Source organism: Triticum urartu, chromosome 3, assembly GCF_003073215.2.
Source record: "Triticum urartu cultivar G1812 chromosome 3, Tu2.1, whole genome shotgun sequence".
NCBI lineage: Eukaryota > Viridiplantae > Streptophyta > Magnoliopsida > Poales > Poaceae > Triticum > Triticum urartu.
The window spans coordinates 5,767,564-5,784,638 of NC_053024.1; the positions used below are offsets into that span (position 1 = coordinate 5,767,564).

At 46.9% G+C, this 17,075-nt stretch overlaps 1 protein-coding gene across 2 annotated transcripts; it reads right to left on the reverse strand.

Annotated features, from left to right (window-relative positions):
- Positions 1-1,566: 1,566 nt before the first annotated feature.
- On the reverse strand, positions 1,567-14,219 carry LOC125542307 (putative coatomer subunit beta'-3). Of its 2 annotated transcripts, none has more exons than XM_048705284.1 (12): positions 14,070-14,219; positions 13,715-13,890; positions 13,456-13,476; positions 13,044-13,347; positions 12,872-12,945; positions 12,689-12,753; positions 4,784-4,835; positions 4,211-4,648; positions 3,945-4,106; positions 3,680-3,837; positions 3,247-3,315; positions 1,567-1,868 (listed from the first exon to the last, which is right to left on the reverse strand). In XM_048705284.1, the coding sequence occupies exons 1-12, from the start codon at positions 14,161-14,163 to the stop codon at positions 1,820-1,822; spliced, it is 1,662 nt and encodes a 553-aa protein (XP_048561241.1). In that variant the 5' UTR covers positions 14,164-14,219; the 3' UTR covers positions 1,567-1,819. The 2 variants fall into 2 exon arrangements, with proteins under 2 accessions (XP_048561241.1, XP_048561242.1); XM_048705285.1 differs by lacking the exon at positions 14,070-14,219 and adding an exon at positions 13,552-13,610 and having other exon boundaries at positions 13,715-13,856.
- Positions 14,220-17,075: the final 2,856 nt, after the last annotated feature.

The following is a 17,075-nucleotide window of genomic DNA, read 5'->3' on the forward strand; positions in this document are numbered from 1 at the left end:
TTATTACCTCTAGGGCATATCTCCTATAGGCACCACCTAAACCGAGACCCGCCGCTACCCCAATCCAAGGGACGAGCGGAAAGACACCGCCTTTCACACCCCTGGACGGCCCCCAGGGCCGACACCCAATAGGCTGGCCAAAATTGGCCTCCATCGCCCCGTCTTGCAGCCCTGAGCACGAGACGAGCTTGATCCTCCCGTCGGGCGCGAGACGAGCTCGGTCCTGCAGCTCCGGGCACGAGACAAGCGATGGACTGCAGCTGGGAGAGGGCCATCCCTTGGACTGAAGAATTGTCCGGACGATGAGGAGATGGAGCGAAGGTCGACACGGTCCGACCGCAAACGAGCCGACGTCGGAGTTAAGCCGACCGTCACCGCGGGCAGAGCCGCCGAGCCACCGTGTAGCCGACGCGCCCCCGGGAGGCCACCGTGTCGGACCTCCGCGCGCCACTTCCCACGGCCGGAGCAACAACCATGCAAGGCCGCTGCCCCACCCGTGCCGCCCACCCGGATCGTAGCGCCAGATCCAGGACAAACCCGCCGGAAAATGCGAGATCCGGCCAGCACGCACCACCACCACCGCCACCAAGCCGCCGAAGCGCCGGTCACTTCTCTGCCAGCACCCCCGACGCCCAGGAATGCCAGGCATACCTCCCTTATATGTGTACATGCTGGTGCTTTAAAACATCACCTTGGGTCATTCATTTTTATTTTGCGGGATTGAATCATTCATTGTTGAACTGGATGAATGTAGTGGATCCTTTTGTGTTGATAATCTACTGATAGAGCGAGAGAAAGCATGTTTACTGTGGAGCTATGCAAATGTACTATGCTCCTGTTTGTCTTCAACTAAGTCAGAAATGCATTGTACTCTGACAGGATGAGTGAAAGAAGATGGGTGGTTGCATATGTGCATTTTAGTAGCTAAATTAAGGTGGCTCTGAAATATATGGTGATTGGAGTGACGGCGAGGGCGAGGTCAGACAAGCGCTATGCCGCTCAAATCTCTCCCGTCTAATTCCGCCTCTTGATAATTGGATCCTCAATCCGTATGCTCTTGCAGTTGTGCTTGGAAGTTTGTATGACACTGTGATTGAGCGCTTTTGACACTGGGATAGAGCTCCCAATGGCTCCTCAGTTTTTAGAGATACAAACTGAATGTCCGTGCATTGCCATGGAATGATATCGGTGCTAGCTTAGCGATGCCGACCCAAGCAACTTTGGCTTCAAACCAAGGGAATTGTTTGGGGGGCAGTGAGAATACAAAACTGAATGAAAACCGTGTTCCTCCTCAACTAATCCTACACCAAGCCCATTCACTCCTGGAGGAGCGCCGCCACGTCCCGTCGACCTTAAATAATGCTCTGCTTTCACCCCGTTCACTCCTAAATGGGCTAGCCCAAAGCAGCGACAGAGAGGCGACAGGGGGTCCGCATTTGGTACATATTACATGCGCTATGCGGGGAATAGGATCCGCGGGAAAGCACCAAGTTCATAACAAATTTAAAATCAGAAACTCATGAAGAAATGCGCAAAGTTCATAACAAATTTAAAATCAGAAACTCATGAAGAAATGTAAATTTTAAGGGAACCCATGTTTCACAGATCGGAACATATTCCAATGCACACAGCAAAAATATGTACTTCTACAGTACAAATACATAACGCTGATCACATAACTGAATAACCCCACTGAGAACAATCTCTGCAGCAAACTTGCATTGGCATAACTCAAACACGCAATTCATGCTCCATTGCTCAAGCTTTATTTTCCTCCATTCCTCAATTACCTTGCAGGAGGGAGGACCTTCGTAAAATATCAATCGATTTCCATGATTGCAACTCCTCGCTCATGTCCAATAGCGAGGCTACATACATATGATACCCTGGTCAGAAGTTTGAACTGTGGAATAACATTGTGAAGAAAAATCCCCATGCTGAATTACAAAACCGTCCTACTCTGCTATCCCACACTTTAGTGGTTGTTTGGATAACTGCTACATGGAGCAATTTTTAGCAAAATCGATTTAAAGAGGATTTTTAGAAAACCAGTTTTAAGTTGTTGTTTTGTTAAAATTGGTTTATGGAATACTTTGTTTGGAGTTAATAACTTCAAATAGGAGACATGTGTATTAGATAAAGTTTCATATCGGACGCAAGATCACAACCAAGTTTTGATGTTGCCACTAATTCGGGTGATCGTCAACCTCGAGGAAGAACCCAAGCTGCCACAAGATGTTGTCCGGGCTCGCCTTTCAGAACCAGCCAGTGTATCTTCTCACTACGCATCACCGTCCTCTTTGTCTCCAGCACGTGCCGACGGGCCTTCTCCCTTGCTCTGGACCTCGCCTCCTTCTGCTGCCTTTCCGAAGATTCCTTACCACAGGCGATCAGTTCGTGTGCGCTTTGCTGGAGCTGTATTGTCGACGCTCTCATCTGAATACGAGTTGCATCAATCACTGCTGGAATTTGAATCAGAACAACCGCTGCTGCAATCACATGCGGAGTTTGAATTGCATATGTCCATGTACTCGTCCTCCTCTTCCACGAGCTCTGGTGCCGACGTGATCACCAAAGGAAAGACGCCGCCGACTATGTCAACATCTTCCTCCTGTTTGGTCATCCTCTTTAGCAAGTGGCATCGACGATGGGCAAGGGCCGGCAGTGGCAGACTGCTTCGAGGGTGGAAGCGGCGGTGGGTAGGGGCGGCGCTAGGGGTATTCTTGGGTCTTCATTTGAATACCTATGATTTTTACAAAACAGTGTTGATTTTGGCAAAACAGTGACAACTTTCGAAAAACAACAATGATTTTGGCAAAATGAATATACATGAATACCCGGTTGCAAATTCCTAGAGCCGCCATTGGCGGTGGGGCCAACAGTGGCAGAATCTTTCATGGCCGGTGCTACAGGCCGGGGCGGACGCGCCACCGCCACCCCAAGAGCCTCGCATATCCAGGACTGGCTTTGGGAAAACGACGATGGAGTTGGCTCACCGAACAAGATTTTATAAAAATGTATATTAATCATTTTCCCTAACGCGAAATTACGGGTGTAGGTGTACGGAAGCACTGCTCTTTCGTTGACTATGTTAGTACTTTTTTCTCCTCAAAGGGCTGATTGAGATTGGATGTTGGCACTGGATGAGATGGCTTTAGTTTGTTAGCCCGCTTTGTTCCCAACAAAAGGTTGAAAAGAAGGTGTGTGGGGGTCAAGTACAGGAGTTATAGGAATTTCTTCTGTTACCTTCTTATGCCCTTGACGTATGCAACACATACAACCTTGCCGAGACCGAAATGAACCGTTCTCTCACACCTGCGAAATTACGAATCCTACTATTAATTTCCAAACTTGTTACAGAATTTAGCCACGTATACTCTACATCATAAAACAAAGGAAAGCAGAGGAAGAGAAAGGGAATGGTCATGGTGTAGCCATGCTCTGGTCCTCTGGTTTGTATATAATTAAGTTTTTGAATTGAAAAGCAAGCTTGTACAGTTAGAGTGTTACTTTTGGACTGCCTGCTTTCTCCCGGATGGATTCTGACCCAAATTTAAACTTTCACGTGTTACTATGTGATTGATGATCAAAGGAGATCTAACATATATATCAAGGAACTATGCCCGAGGAGAGTAGTAGGAAGCCACAATGTATAGTAGCGGCTGCCGGAGCGTTATACCTGTAGGTTGTGGAGTCATGGAGAGAAACACCACAGCTGCCTGATGCGGTAACCAACACTGCTGGACGATCTGGGTGGCAATCGATCACACCAACTTCACAGTATGAGTTGAGCCCCTTGATTTCACGGATACATGTCTGTGTTCGCAAATCCCAGATCTGAATGAGAGACGTTAGTTTGAGATGTGCCGCATGCATGCAACCACGCAGTACAACATGTGATATCATTTGTTTGTTTGTTGAATGAATTAAGAAGATGATCATACGCGTGCCGTCGCATTGTCCGGTCTCAACTGCCATCCCGATCCTGAAACCATGTAGTGCTGCTGCTGCTGCTGATCACCACCCGTGGGATAGTAATCAACAGAGCGCTGCCCCTCTTCGCAGTTGAGGCTGGTGAAATGAGTGGGAGAAAAAATTCTCCAGATCTGTGAACGAGAAATAAATAAATTATACCAGATGGTGGACAAACGATATTTATTTTTAGGAACAAGTTTATTATATGAGTATAAGAAAAGGAATATTAATTAACCTTCACTGTGCCGTCCCCGGAAGCACTGGCAAAAGTGTTGTTGTCATGCGGATTGAACTTGACTTGGTTCACCCTGGCTGAGTGCCCAGTGAATGTCCTGATGCACACCCAGCCCTTCTCCCAGTTCCAAAGCATGATTAGTTGGTCGCGAGATGCCGACAGCACAAATGGTTGAGTCGGGTGAACGGCGAATGATGTGACCGCACAGCCATGAGCTTTGAATTCCTTGACTCTCTTCATTGTCATACAGTCATGCACGTGGATGTACCCGTCCTCATCACCCACCACGAACAATTGCTCCGTCGACTTCACGATAAACCTAACGCTGCTAACGAACACCCTAGAGGAGAAACTAACGCTGCTAACAAACACCCTAGAGGAGAAGTTTCTGAGGGAATGAGCAAACCCAGGGTGGAATTCACGCTCCATCATTCTTGTCTGCATCGCACAAAAGATATGGATACAATTGGAAATCAGTGTGCAATATACTATGTGAGGGCCTAGCCCATCAATGCATGCATGATGCATCCCAACAAGAATACGGCTGCATCCTACGTGTATATATATGCGTACCTGGGTCTTGTAGTTCCAAATGACAAGCCGTGCCTGATAGGCAGTCAAAATCCTGCGTGACACGAAGAAACATAGTAGGCATATATAGAAAATAATTATTAAAACTAGTCATCAACCTGTGCACATGCACAAGATAGCATAATACTATCAAGGAACAAGGTGATAAAATACCTGGAAAACACGTGATGTACTTCATTTTTTGATTTACAAATACATGACAAATTATATCCATGAATCTTGAAGTAAGAGAAAACCATATTCACTCAGGGCAGATTAAATAGTTTACAGGCAAAATGTATATGATTTGTTTTTCTTTGAACTGCACTATAACCGATTGTATGGTTTTGAATCTATCTATATATCCATTAATTATATACTAAATTATACCATTTTAAGCTGTCAAGCTAAAATCTAATGAGCTCATGTTAGCTCAAGATCAACAGTTTTTATTTTATTTTATCAAACTACATAAAATGCTCATACACAACTCATTTCTTTGAGAATCGATCTCACATCCAGGCAAAAAATAAGTTGATCGAGACTTGAGCTTTTCTTGCAGCCCTAGTTGTCACAAGGAGCAAGAACCACATACTATGCACCGAAGGAGCTAAAAGAAAGTTATAATCCCGTGAGTTGTGACCAAGATAAAGGTCGAGCGTAGAGGTTATGGGCTGCTGCATTTAGCTATATAGTTAGGTAAAACTTGTGCTTCCACCGGTTTTCAGAAAGTCTACATGATACATGGCGTTCATTAGGCGCAACGGACGGAATGACCCTCACCGGTAGCCCTGCCTCGTTGTCGGTACCTTCGAGGCCTTGTGGCCCACTTTTGACAGATTTTGCGAACGAGGACTGCATCAGCACCCTCGGTGACTTCATCGGCGGTGGTGCCCAAGGTCGGGCATCATCGCAGTGGCCGGGTGCGCGGGCTCGATGGTGGCAGCGTGGGGCCTCGTCTCCCGCTGTGGAGTCGTCTCCATCTGGGTGCACCGGGCATTCCCCGCCGAGGTTGTTCATTAGAGAGGCGCAACACGGCGTCACGGGGGGACCTCCTGGCTGTGGAAGCAGGGCAGCGCGAGGCACGCGGTCGCTTCGTTGCGCTGCTCTCGAGTGTGACCATCGTCGGTGCTTCCCCGGTGGGCACAAGACCGCCACCGCCGACCCTCTCGCGGATGGGGAAAGGGTTCCACCTATGAACCGCCCTCACTCCCCCTCGGGATGGGCCAGTACCAAGGCCTAGATTGGCCCAACTCTCTCCTGGCACATGGGCCCCAACTAGGATGTCTGGGTACTCCATTCAGCGAAATCACTAATTAAGAGGTAACCCTTGCAAAGGCTATCCCAAACTCCTGTGGTGGTGACAAGTGACGCGACGCATGTGGACCACTTGTCGCCACCAGAGAGTTTTGGTGGGTTTTTCACACCCATGCATGAGGAATGTGAGGTTGGTTGTGGTTTTTCATAGATCCGTTTTAAGAAAATGAAATATCTGGTGAACCACTATTGGGAAAAGCCCTATAGGTGAACTATAATTAGTGGCGGGCAGGGCAGGTCACCCACCACTGCAACATTTCTAAAATAGCATTGGCGGGTAACTGGAAGGACCCGCTACTGCTAGAGACAATCCAATGGCGCGCTCGATCTAGCACCCGTCACAGGTAGGCTCTTCCAATTAACCCACGGGATGGAAAGTGTAGTGACGGGCAGAAAGCTAGCGCCCGCCACTGGTATATGAGAAAGCAGTGGCGGGCATCGCCCAACGCCAGCCACTACTACATTTTGGCAAACCACGGCAAATAAATCCAAATTCTGAAAAAGTTTGCAGTGGCGGGTGTCCTTTGTCGCCCTCCACTGCTCTGCACGGACAGTTCTACTTCCGCGCCTGCCCAACCGTCCACGGCCTTTTCATTTCCACCATTTCATTTTCTCTATGTCAGTTCCTCTCATCTCCCATTACGCGCCGTCCTGCGCCTCGACAACTGTTGTCGTCCCTGCGACCCGCCTGCGGCTCCTTCCAAGTGTCCGCCGCCAGATCAGCTCCCCGTCGCGTCGTCCGCCTCGAGCGCCACCAGATCTGCTCACCGTCGTGTCGTCCGCCTCGACCGCCGCCAGATCTGCTCACCGTCGTGTCGTCCGCCTCAACCGTCGCCGCCCAGTTCTCCGCCTCGACTGCGGCCCCCGTTGTCCGCCTCAACCGCCGTCGCCGTCCTACGCCTCGACCGCCGCCGCCTTCCGGTCGTACTTTCCTCCGCCATCACACCTGCGGCCGGGAAAACCGCCAACGGTATACTATCTCCGTGGCTAAATTACGCTCTAGGGTTTAGGATTTGCCTCGGGTTAATTTCTAGATTAACTTATGCTTTGGGTTTCAACTTCAGCAATAGTACTAGTTGTACATCATATAAGAGAGCAGCACACCAGCACTGGTACTAGATAATTCAAATAGCTCTTTCTCGTATCAGGAGGTGTCCGAATATTTGGAACATTGCTAAATATGACAAGCGGCAATGATGTGGCTTCATGTTATTCACAGGAATTTGAAAAAGAGTGACAAAGTTTGGCTGAAACGTTAATCCATTTCCGTTTCACCAAATTTCTGTCACTCAATATGTTAACTTTTTAAGCAAAGTTCATGCCGAATTTCATTTCTGTCACTCTATATACGTGGAATTGTAATATCTCACATTGTTCAATATTACATTCGTATGCTTAGTTATGACAATATTGTTTCATTTGTTTACATATGAGTGGAATTGTGTGGAGTTTTCTTTCATATGACAAGTGCAGGGGCTTAGCATGTTATTCACGGGGATTTGAAAAAGAGTGACAAAGTTTTGGTGAAATGTCGATTCATTTCCGTTTCGCCAAATTTTTGTCACTCAATATGTTAAGTTTTTAAGCAAAGTTCAGGCTGAATTTCATTTGCTATGACAATATTGTTTAATTTGCTTACATATGACAAGTGCATGGGATCAGCGTGTTATTCATAGGGATTTAAAAATGGGTGTCAGCGTTTTGATGAAATGTTGATTAACTTTCATTTCGTTAAAGTTCTGGTACTCAGTATGTTCAATATTCAACAAAGGTCATGCCACATTTTCTCCCATCCTTAGCCAGTTCCTCTTCTCAATATTACTTTCATAGGCTAGTATTCATGTCAACCATTTACAATTGATAAGTGTTTCATAATGATTATTAGTGATCATGAGGCGTAAGATCCACCATATCTGCAAATGTCCATGTATGGATAGTATGAAAACTGCAGTACAATTCAGGCTCTTCTTGAAGAACGGTTTTAAAAGATGAGTGGTGACGGTCTTTAACTTCAATTAGTATTCAATTCTAACCATGTGTATAATTCTTGTACTGACTTTAATGTTAATTATTAACTGCTGCATAGTGTATCCCATGCAACGTAAGGGTTGACTTCAACAATTTATGTGGTAACGTTATGTACTTTGAGGATGATAAGGGGCGCACATTCGAACTGGCTGTGCGAAAACGAAAGGATAGAACCATCATATATGACGATGGATGGGAGCAATACATTGCACAGAATAGTTTCATCGGAGGAGAGTACATATCCTTTTCCTTGAAAGGAGCGGTCAACAGGTTAAGGACACTGTATTTCTCCTACGATGACGATGACGATGACCAGGATGATGGAAACAACCAAGATTATGAGGACAACCATGAAGATGAGGATAGCCAGGATGATGAGGACAGCGAGAATGACGAGGATGAGCAAGATGATGAGGATGACAATGGTCTATTCAATTATGCAATTTTTCTCTCAAAGAATGAAGAAGCTTAGACGGGATGAGACTCAAGATAGCAACGGGGACGAAACCCACCGGGTTTTGCTTGCCCAAACCCATCCCCATGAGAAAATCGCAAACCCGTCCCCGTCCCCATCAACGTGCGCGGGGTTAAGTTTTTGCCCGTCCCCTAGACCCGTCGGGTTTTCAAAACCCACGGGGAACCCGTCCCCACGAGCAGTCAATGAAAACAACAATATTTGAAAGAAAAACATGAGCATATTACAGCAGCAGGCGACGACTGGGGGACCTAGGTTTAGGTTTAGGTGTTGTGTTGTGCGGGAGAGAGAGACTTGAAGAGCGAGCGACACTGTAGCGACCGAGCGTGGGGTTGGTTTATACTCCAGGGCCTCGACGCTGTGGGGCTCAGCTGCTCAGGCACTGTGGCTTTGGGCCAGTTGAGTCAAGATGGATCGGTGCATGCTAAATAACGTATTTTGGCGGGTTTTGTCGGGTTTCGGGTTCGGGTAGTACTCAAACGGGTTTAAACCCGCGAAACATATCAGATTTTATAATGTACCCACGAGCAGCCCCGCGGTGATAGAAAGTCGCCCATCCCCGTCCCCTAATAGGGTAAAAACCCGCGGGGACGTGGGTTTCAGGGGCCCATTGCCATCTTGAGATGAGACCATGAATGTTACCGCGATGTTACCATCCAGTGTGGCCTTCTTGGGGAAGCCCCTTGTGCACCGTTTAATTAAAATCAATGTCATCAAAAAAGTCATGGTGAGATGTTTTGTATTCTTTCATCTTTTTTTTTCATGACCAAGTATGGTGAGATGTCTAACATTGTGTGCTCTCTATTTGCTATTAATGATGGAGAGTTTAGAAGTTACCTATGAAGATGTTTTTTCGGAGTGGACATCCCCACCGTTGGCACCGCTGGAGTAAGCCATGGACCAACATGGCGTGTCATCAACGTTCAGTACAAGACGGAATCAGATGGACGCATATCCTTCTATGAGTCTGGCTAGCGGAATTTCATGACAGTAACTAAGGGTCGACACACTTGTGATAATCACCATAAGGAAGAGCAACCACAATGACTTATAGATGATGTTGTCGTTGACCATGTTTGGAAATGAGGTCTAAGTCATGCATATATTAGCCGATGAACTGTTAGTAAGTTAAGATGGATGTGATATATTGATGTTTGTTTCTTAAGTCGAACAAATTTGAAGTTTTACATAATTAGTTTGTCATTTGTTTCCAAAATGAATTAAGTCTGGTTCAGTTATATTGAGAATCATATCACTAAGTGAATTAACTTTCTGGAAATAATATTTCGTCAACGCGCAATGCCAATAATTGGTGTCCTCTTTTGAGCCTAGCCGCTCGGTGGCGGGTAGTGAAGAATGCCCGCCACTGGAAGTAATGTACCAGTGGCAGGCGCGTACCCGCCACTGATGTCGTATAGCAGTGGCGTTACATCATTGGCAGGTGGCCCTGAGAGCCTTGCCCGCCACTGCTGGGCTTTTTGCACACGCCACTGCTAGGCATTCCTGCAGTACAGAACCATGAGTCCAAATTACAAACCATTTTCATCATTGTATTTCTCGTGTAGGTATCTTGAAATTTAGATCCCATGTTAGTAATCTTGACAAACTTCTTTTCGGGCAAAATTTATGCTCCCAGCTAGGACTAACTTGTGCATCCCAACATGTGCTCCCAACTAGTATTAACATGTGCGCTCCTAACCACACTAATCTATGCTCCCAACGTGAACTTGTTTGGACATGTGAACGAGCTCAGCCTAGGGCCCTGATATCCTTCCTCAGACATTTCTCACCAAGTTCTGGAGCACCATCAAGGGAGTGGTGGCTCAGATGTTTCGAGACTTCTTTGTCAGGACCCTTGTCCCGAATTAATTAATTTGGATCCCTTATCATCAAAGTTGTTGGGGCCACTGACATTAGGCAAGTTAGTCATATTACTGTGATCAACGTCCTTCAGTGCATATTTTCAAAGGAGTGTGCAATGCACCTGACTCCAATTGCTAATAGGTTGATCCAGCCCTAGCCAGTGAGTCTTCTTCTAAGGTCGGGATATCTTCGATGGGGTGCTCATGCTTCATGAGGTTCTCCACAAGGTTAAGTTCAAGCACCAGAGGGGGGGGGGGGTCTTCCTTAAACTTGACTTCTAGAAAGCATATGACCAGCTAGAGCGCCTGTTCCTGCGCCAGGTCCTAGAGCGGACGGGCTTTGATGACCGCTGGATCACCTGGGTGGTGCAACTTATGTAGTATGGCCATCAATACCAATGGTGTGCCAGGCCCTTCCCGTGGTGTGCGCCAGTGGGGGCCCGCCCTCTTTGCTCCTATTTTAACCTCGTCGCTGATGCCATTGCATATATCCTGGATAAGCCCAGAGTGGCTGGCCACATCCATGCGGTGGTGGTCCACTTGATCGATGGAGGCGGTCACCTCTAGTATGTGGACGACATGACGTTCATGGTGGAGGGATCCAACCTTGACATCATCAACCTGAAGTTTCTCTTGCTTTGTTTTGAGGTGATGTGTGGTTTGAAGATTAAATTTCCCAAGAGCGAGGTGGTGGTTATGCGGTACTTGCCAGACGTGCAACAATGCATTGCAAACAACCCAGACTGTTAGATCCCCTCCTTTCCTGTTACCTACCTGGGTTTTCCAATTAGTGACCCGCGGATCCTAATCTAGGTCTTAGGCCTGCTATTAGAGCGGTATAGGTCCCGTATGGAGCCTTCACGCGGCAACTTCATGTCCAAAGGCGCTAAGAAGATCCTAATTAACCCTCTAGCCTACCCATGTTCCTATTGGTTTGTACCTTCTTCTCGATGGGATCCACACAGAGATGGACAAGGAGGTTTATCACTTCTTCTAGCAAGGGGTGATAAGAAGAAGCACCACATGGTCAAATGGGCATAGGTTTTTTCCACCCCATATACCAAAGTGGTGTAGGGGTTTTTGCACCCCGGACCATCAATGTGGCCCTACACCTGAAACGGGTTTGGAGGATCCTTTGGGTGAGGGGGCCTTTGGCTTTATCTGATCAAAGCAAATTACCTTCATGACCACCCTCCTCTCGAGTGCTCTCGAAAGGAGGGGTCTCTATTCTAGCGGTCGATACAAAGTATTAAGCACCTCATTCTTGAGGGGGCCCTGGTCTGGCCATGACACGCTGCAGGATTCTTTCAAGTCGCTCTTCGCCATTTGTAATGAGCCTGACACTGCCATTGTCATGGTCTATTGTAATGCCACTGGAATCTCTCATTCCACCAGCCATTCAGAGATGAAGAGGCGATTGAGTGGTAGGCCTAGTCGTGATGGGTGTGCACTGGCTTTCCCTGGGCTCGCCGAACTCAGTGTCCTGGGGGCTCTCGCCATCAGGAGTGTTCACCTCTAGGTCTATTTACTGCTTGCTAGTGGGCGGGCCTTGTCCCGGTTGGGTCGTCGAGCTTTGGGCCTTGCGCATCCGACTCGAGATTCGGATCTTCCTGTGGCAGCTCACCCGTGGCCGTCTCCTGTCGGGTTCTGAAGTGCTGAAGAGGAATGGACCTGAAGATGGCCTTTGCCCACTGTGCGGGGTTTGTGAGGGTTTTACTTATATTTTCTTATTGTGCATGGCGGCTCAATTCCTTGGGGGTTGACTTCGCGAGGCCTTGGGTGCAATCGGTGCCCGGCGGACTTGCGTGACCTTGTGGTAATTATTGAGTCTCTCACCAGCAGGAGGAGACGCCTCCTTTTGTCCCCTTTGCGGCCATGGCTTGGGCCCTTTGGACCTCCCGAAATAAGCTTGTGATTGCTCATGAACCTCTGCGACATGTGACTGATCTTATCTGCATTTATTTCTTTTATGCAGCAGTGAGGGCATCTTGTGGGACTTCGGGAGCGAGACGGTGAGTCGTCTGGTTCCGGCGAGCTAGCACGGGCCGCCTCTATGTACCCGTTTTCAATTATTATTTTGTGGCTTGTTTGGTTATATATGTCCCCAACAGTCTTCCTTTATCTTTGTACTTTTTGTATGGATCTTTGGTTGATCTCTGAAGTGATTAAATGCACGTCACTTGTACCCACACCAAAAGAAAAATACAGCTAGAAGCTTGAACTCACCAAGGCTCTGTAGGGTGCACATCCATTGACTTTAGTAGACCATAACAATCATAATGAAGTAAGACCTGAAGTAAGCATGGTTGATCAAAACATGGGCTGTATCAGGCCGAAAACAGAAGGTGAAATATATGGGGAAAAAGTATCAGAGAATATCCTAGGTAGCGTCTACTCCGTATTTGATACCTCAGATCTCGTCTTCTCACACGTTGTTGCACAGGCGGCCTTCAGGGTCACCTCAGGAAATCCACGGCTGTTATCTATTTTAGCATGCACAAATTTCGAGGAAGCACTATCAAAAAAATAACTATATTTCGAGGAACCACTATAAAACGCACTGTACTCAACTGCACTTCACCTGGGAAAGTCTGTAGTACAACGACTATGTCAAGCACGTCCATGTTGGCCGGCGGCTGCTCCACTTGTTTCATCGTTACAACGAAGGTGTGTGTGGACCTTGGTGGCACAGTACCGCCCAGCAGATTCAGATCGTAGTAGTGAGGTGTTGCCTCCTCGTGTTTTGGGACACACCTCACGGACACATGCTGATCGTCCATGTTGTTAGTTACATGAAATGGGCAGGAGATAGACTTGTTGGATCGGAAAGAGAAGAGGAGCTGGAGGGGATGGACATTTATCAATTCAGTGTCCTTAACCATCATCTGCATGCAAGAAGGAAGCCACAGTAATACTATTTTTGTAGGATGGAAAAACAAGAAAATCAACTAAAATCATGCTAGAAAAATAGATTGTGGTATTGTTGATCATACCTGGTCATCTTCCTGCTCCCCCTATTGCATATAGTATATGGTTTAGTTTTCTGTTCGTAGGGATATATGTGACATCTATAAAGCAGAGAATATTACCCAAATACCCAGCCTTGAATAGGCGTAGATTTTTATTAAACAAGAGTTCCTCAACAAGACTGGTAGAAAACAAAATATTGTAGCCCGGGAATTAACTTGGGCACGGTAGTTAATCAAATATTTCTAACCATGTATATATGAAATTGTGAATGATTAATCATACCCGATAAACTTTTCCATATGAACCGCTACCAAGCACCCGCTCTTCAGAGAAATTATCTGTCATACTTTCCAGTGAATCGAGCCTTACACAAAGCAGCTGCATATTTTCCAGTGACACACGGCTTGGTCCATCGGCCATGTTATTGCTTCCCCTGGATGTAAAACTAGAAGAACCAGCTGCATGTTTACACAGAAAGATAATAAGCGTCAGTTCAGATTTATGAGCAGTTTAACAGCTGCTCGACTCTTTCTTGGTTCTCCGCCAGTAACCAATCGAGCCTTACACAAAGCAGATCGAAAAATACTACTCAGTGCTAAACCCATATGAAGATGGAACAGGGATCGAGAGCACTAACCTGCAGGGGAGGGCTTGCAGCGGCTTGCAAGGTGTTTCAAATTGGGTTGGTGAGTCAATCGGAACCCAAAGCTACGAGATGAACAGATCTGCATATGGAGATTCGATTCCCCTCCCCCGGTTGACCATAAAAAATGGTGGGTCCACAACTGACAAGTCTTCATTTTGGACAACTTAAAAAACTCAAGGGCTCCAGTATCAAGGCCAAGACTAACAAAGAATCCAAGGTGAGAGTCTGGGCCGAACGAAAAAAAAACAATGGTCAACAAAATGCAGTGTGGCTAAAAACAATCCCTAGGTAAGCTATAAACGACCTCACTCTTGTTCACCAATGTCTTAATTTCTTTTTTTTGGAGAACTTATGATCCATTCATCTTTAATCACGACAATACAACGAACACTACAAATAATGAAAATTACATCAAAATCCGTAGACCATAGAGACACGACTACAAGCACTGAAGCAAGCCGAAGTCGTGCCGCCGTCATCACGCCTCCCTCATGGAACCGGGCAAAACTTGTTCTAGTAGATAGTCAGAAAAATCGCCGTGCTAAGGTCGTATAGGACCAGCGCAACAGAACATCAACCATCACCGTTGAAGAGTACCGTAGATCGAAATGATCCAACCTGAAGACACACGAATGTAGATGAACTACGACTAGATCTGAGAAAATCCTCCAAGAACATATCCGCCAGAGACACACCTCTGCACACCCACCAACGATGCTAGGCGCACCACCGGGATGGAGGCTAGGCGGAGAAAACATTATTCCATCTTCAAGGATCCGCCGTCGTCTCGCCTTCCTGAGCAGGACATAAAACCTTACAAAATTCGAAGAAACATCTAAAAACATACCGCTCCCACCAGAAAGGGTCGGGATCCACCGCGCCGCCACGGCCCTAAGGCTACCGGAGACGAGTTAGACCGGCGGGAGGCAGAGGAACACTAGGCTTTGTTAGGAGAGGCGGCGGCAGCAACGAGGACGTACTCTAGCATACTTTTTTTTTCTCTTGGAGGGCTAAATTCTGGGGTCACAATGTCAATGTCTGAATTTCGAAACTCTCTATGTTCGTGGTCCAAGGTCAAGAGGGGGGAAGATGGCTACTAGCGTGTTGCATACCTGTCCAAATTGTATGGTGGGACGAGATAGAACCCAGACTTCACTTACAACATCTATAGTCGGGCGCCTCAAACCCCCTCTATATGCCCAGGTGGATGCCCCGATCATCGACCGGCCAAAAAGCCCGACCCAGACGGACACCTCATACCCGCCCCAATACGCCCGGGCTGACAGGCACCCCTCATATCCAGCCCGAATCTGTTGCAGATATGGCGCGTCCACCACGTCAGATACGGCCCATGCTGGCCCACCTCGACCCCACATATATTCATCCCCATCCGTTCCCTGGACGAAACCCTGGCCACTTTGCACAACTCTAATCCAGCCCACTGCGGCCCAAGCTCCCTTCTAACGATATACGGCCTTCTCCACCATGCTGGGCAGCGGATCTGAGTCCTCGATCACCCGATCTATGGACTGGGTCCTCGTCCCATGTGGGCCTGAGGAGGAGATGGTCATTCGCATTGCACTTCGCCGCTCCTATGAGGAGATCGCCTGACAACGGGCGGACTTGATCCGGCAAGAATCCATTGCATACGCCCAAAGGGAGCTTGGACGATCCAGGGCTAGGCGTGTCGCTTGTACCTCATCGGAGGTCGTGTGGTCTGTCTGGCTCCACAACGCCGTGGCGGAGGCGCAAACCATTTGTTGGCGTGCCGACTCGGATGTAAATGTCCGTAGTTATGCCCCGATCGGTGGGAACGCTATGGTGTGGCGTGCCCACCGTGCGAGGCAGAGGGCGTGGGAGGCCGTGACAGCCCTCGCGGCAGAGGCGAGGTGGAGCCCTCGAGGAGATGAACCCCGGAGAGCAGGTCGCGGACAGCGTGAAGTTGGGTGGCTGCCTGAGCGCAAGGCCATCCGCCACGACAGCAGCCACTGAGGCGTTCGGCCGCGATGAGTGAGAGAACAACGCCTCGAAGGTGAAGCAGAGTGCGCCGCCCGGAAGCCAGCGATCCTGCCAGAAAGAGGTGGAGCACCCATCACGGAGCTGCACGCGCATGATGGCCCTGTAGGTGGGAAGGGCAGCCTTCCGTTTGGGTCGTCCCATTACAGAGAAATGTTTTCTGGGCCATCCCATTACAGAGAAATGTTTTAAGAAGCTTCTGGAACCTTCCGTTTGGTTTTAGGAAGGTGTAAGAAGCTTTTTTCTTTCCCTTTTTTTCTGTTTTTATTCTCTTTTATGTTTTATTATAGTTTTCTAGTTTGATTACTTTTTTCTTTTATTTCCTTTTTTACTCAAAAACTCTTCAAAATCAAATCAGAATTTCTAAAAATTCATGTGCATGTTTAAATTTCTGAACATTTTCAAATCTGTGAAAACATATCAAATTGGTGAACATTTTTTACTTCCATTAACATTTTTGATTTTTAAAAAAAAATCAAATTGGAAAACATTTTTCAAATATGCAAACAGTATAGGTATTTTTTGAACATTTTTAAATTCATCTTTATTGCTTAACTTTTTTGAGCTCGCAAACAAGTTTTCAATTACTCATGAAACTCAATAATTCACGAACATTTTTCAATTTCATGAACATTTTTTTAAACTCGTGAACATTTTGCATTGTGTAAATATTTTTAGAACGGTAAATATTTCATGTATTCCCAAAGATTTTCTAAATTGTGAACTTCTTTTAATTGTCTTTTGTAATTCGTAGACAATTTTTAAATTCATGATCATTTTGAAACGCAAATATTTGTGAATTCACAAAGATTTTAATATTCGTATATAAGTCAACTCGAATAAAAAATTATGAATATGTTTTCTGTTATTTGTTACTATATAACCAGCGCTCCGGCGAAGATAACTTGCGGTGGCAGATCGCTTGCCCGTTTTCACTGTGATGGCCAGGTCCATCAAGGAGGAGCTGTAGGCGAGGCTAGC

What these genes read in the sequence shown, in the direction of transcription:
- LOC125542307 (XM_048705284.1), bottom strand. Translation starts at nt 14,163, where the DNA reads ATGCAGATCTGTTCATCTCGTAGCTTTGGGTTCCGATTGACTCACCAA. An exon ending in TGTACTACAGACTTTCCCAG is followed by an intron (nt 12,946 to 13,043) that starts GTGAAGTGCAGT and finishes ATGCTAAAATAG; the next exon opens with ATAACAGCCGTGGATTTCCT. An exon ending in CCGGGGACGGCACAGTGAAG is followed by an intron (nt 4,107 to 4,210) that starts GTTAATTAATAT and finishes TCTCGTTCACAG; the next exon opens with ATCTGGAGAATTTTTTCTCC.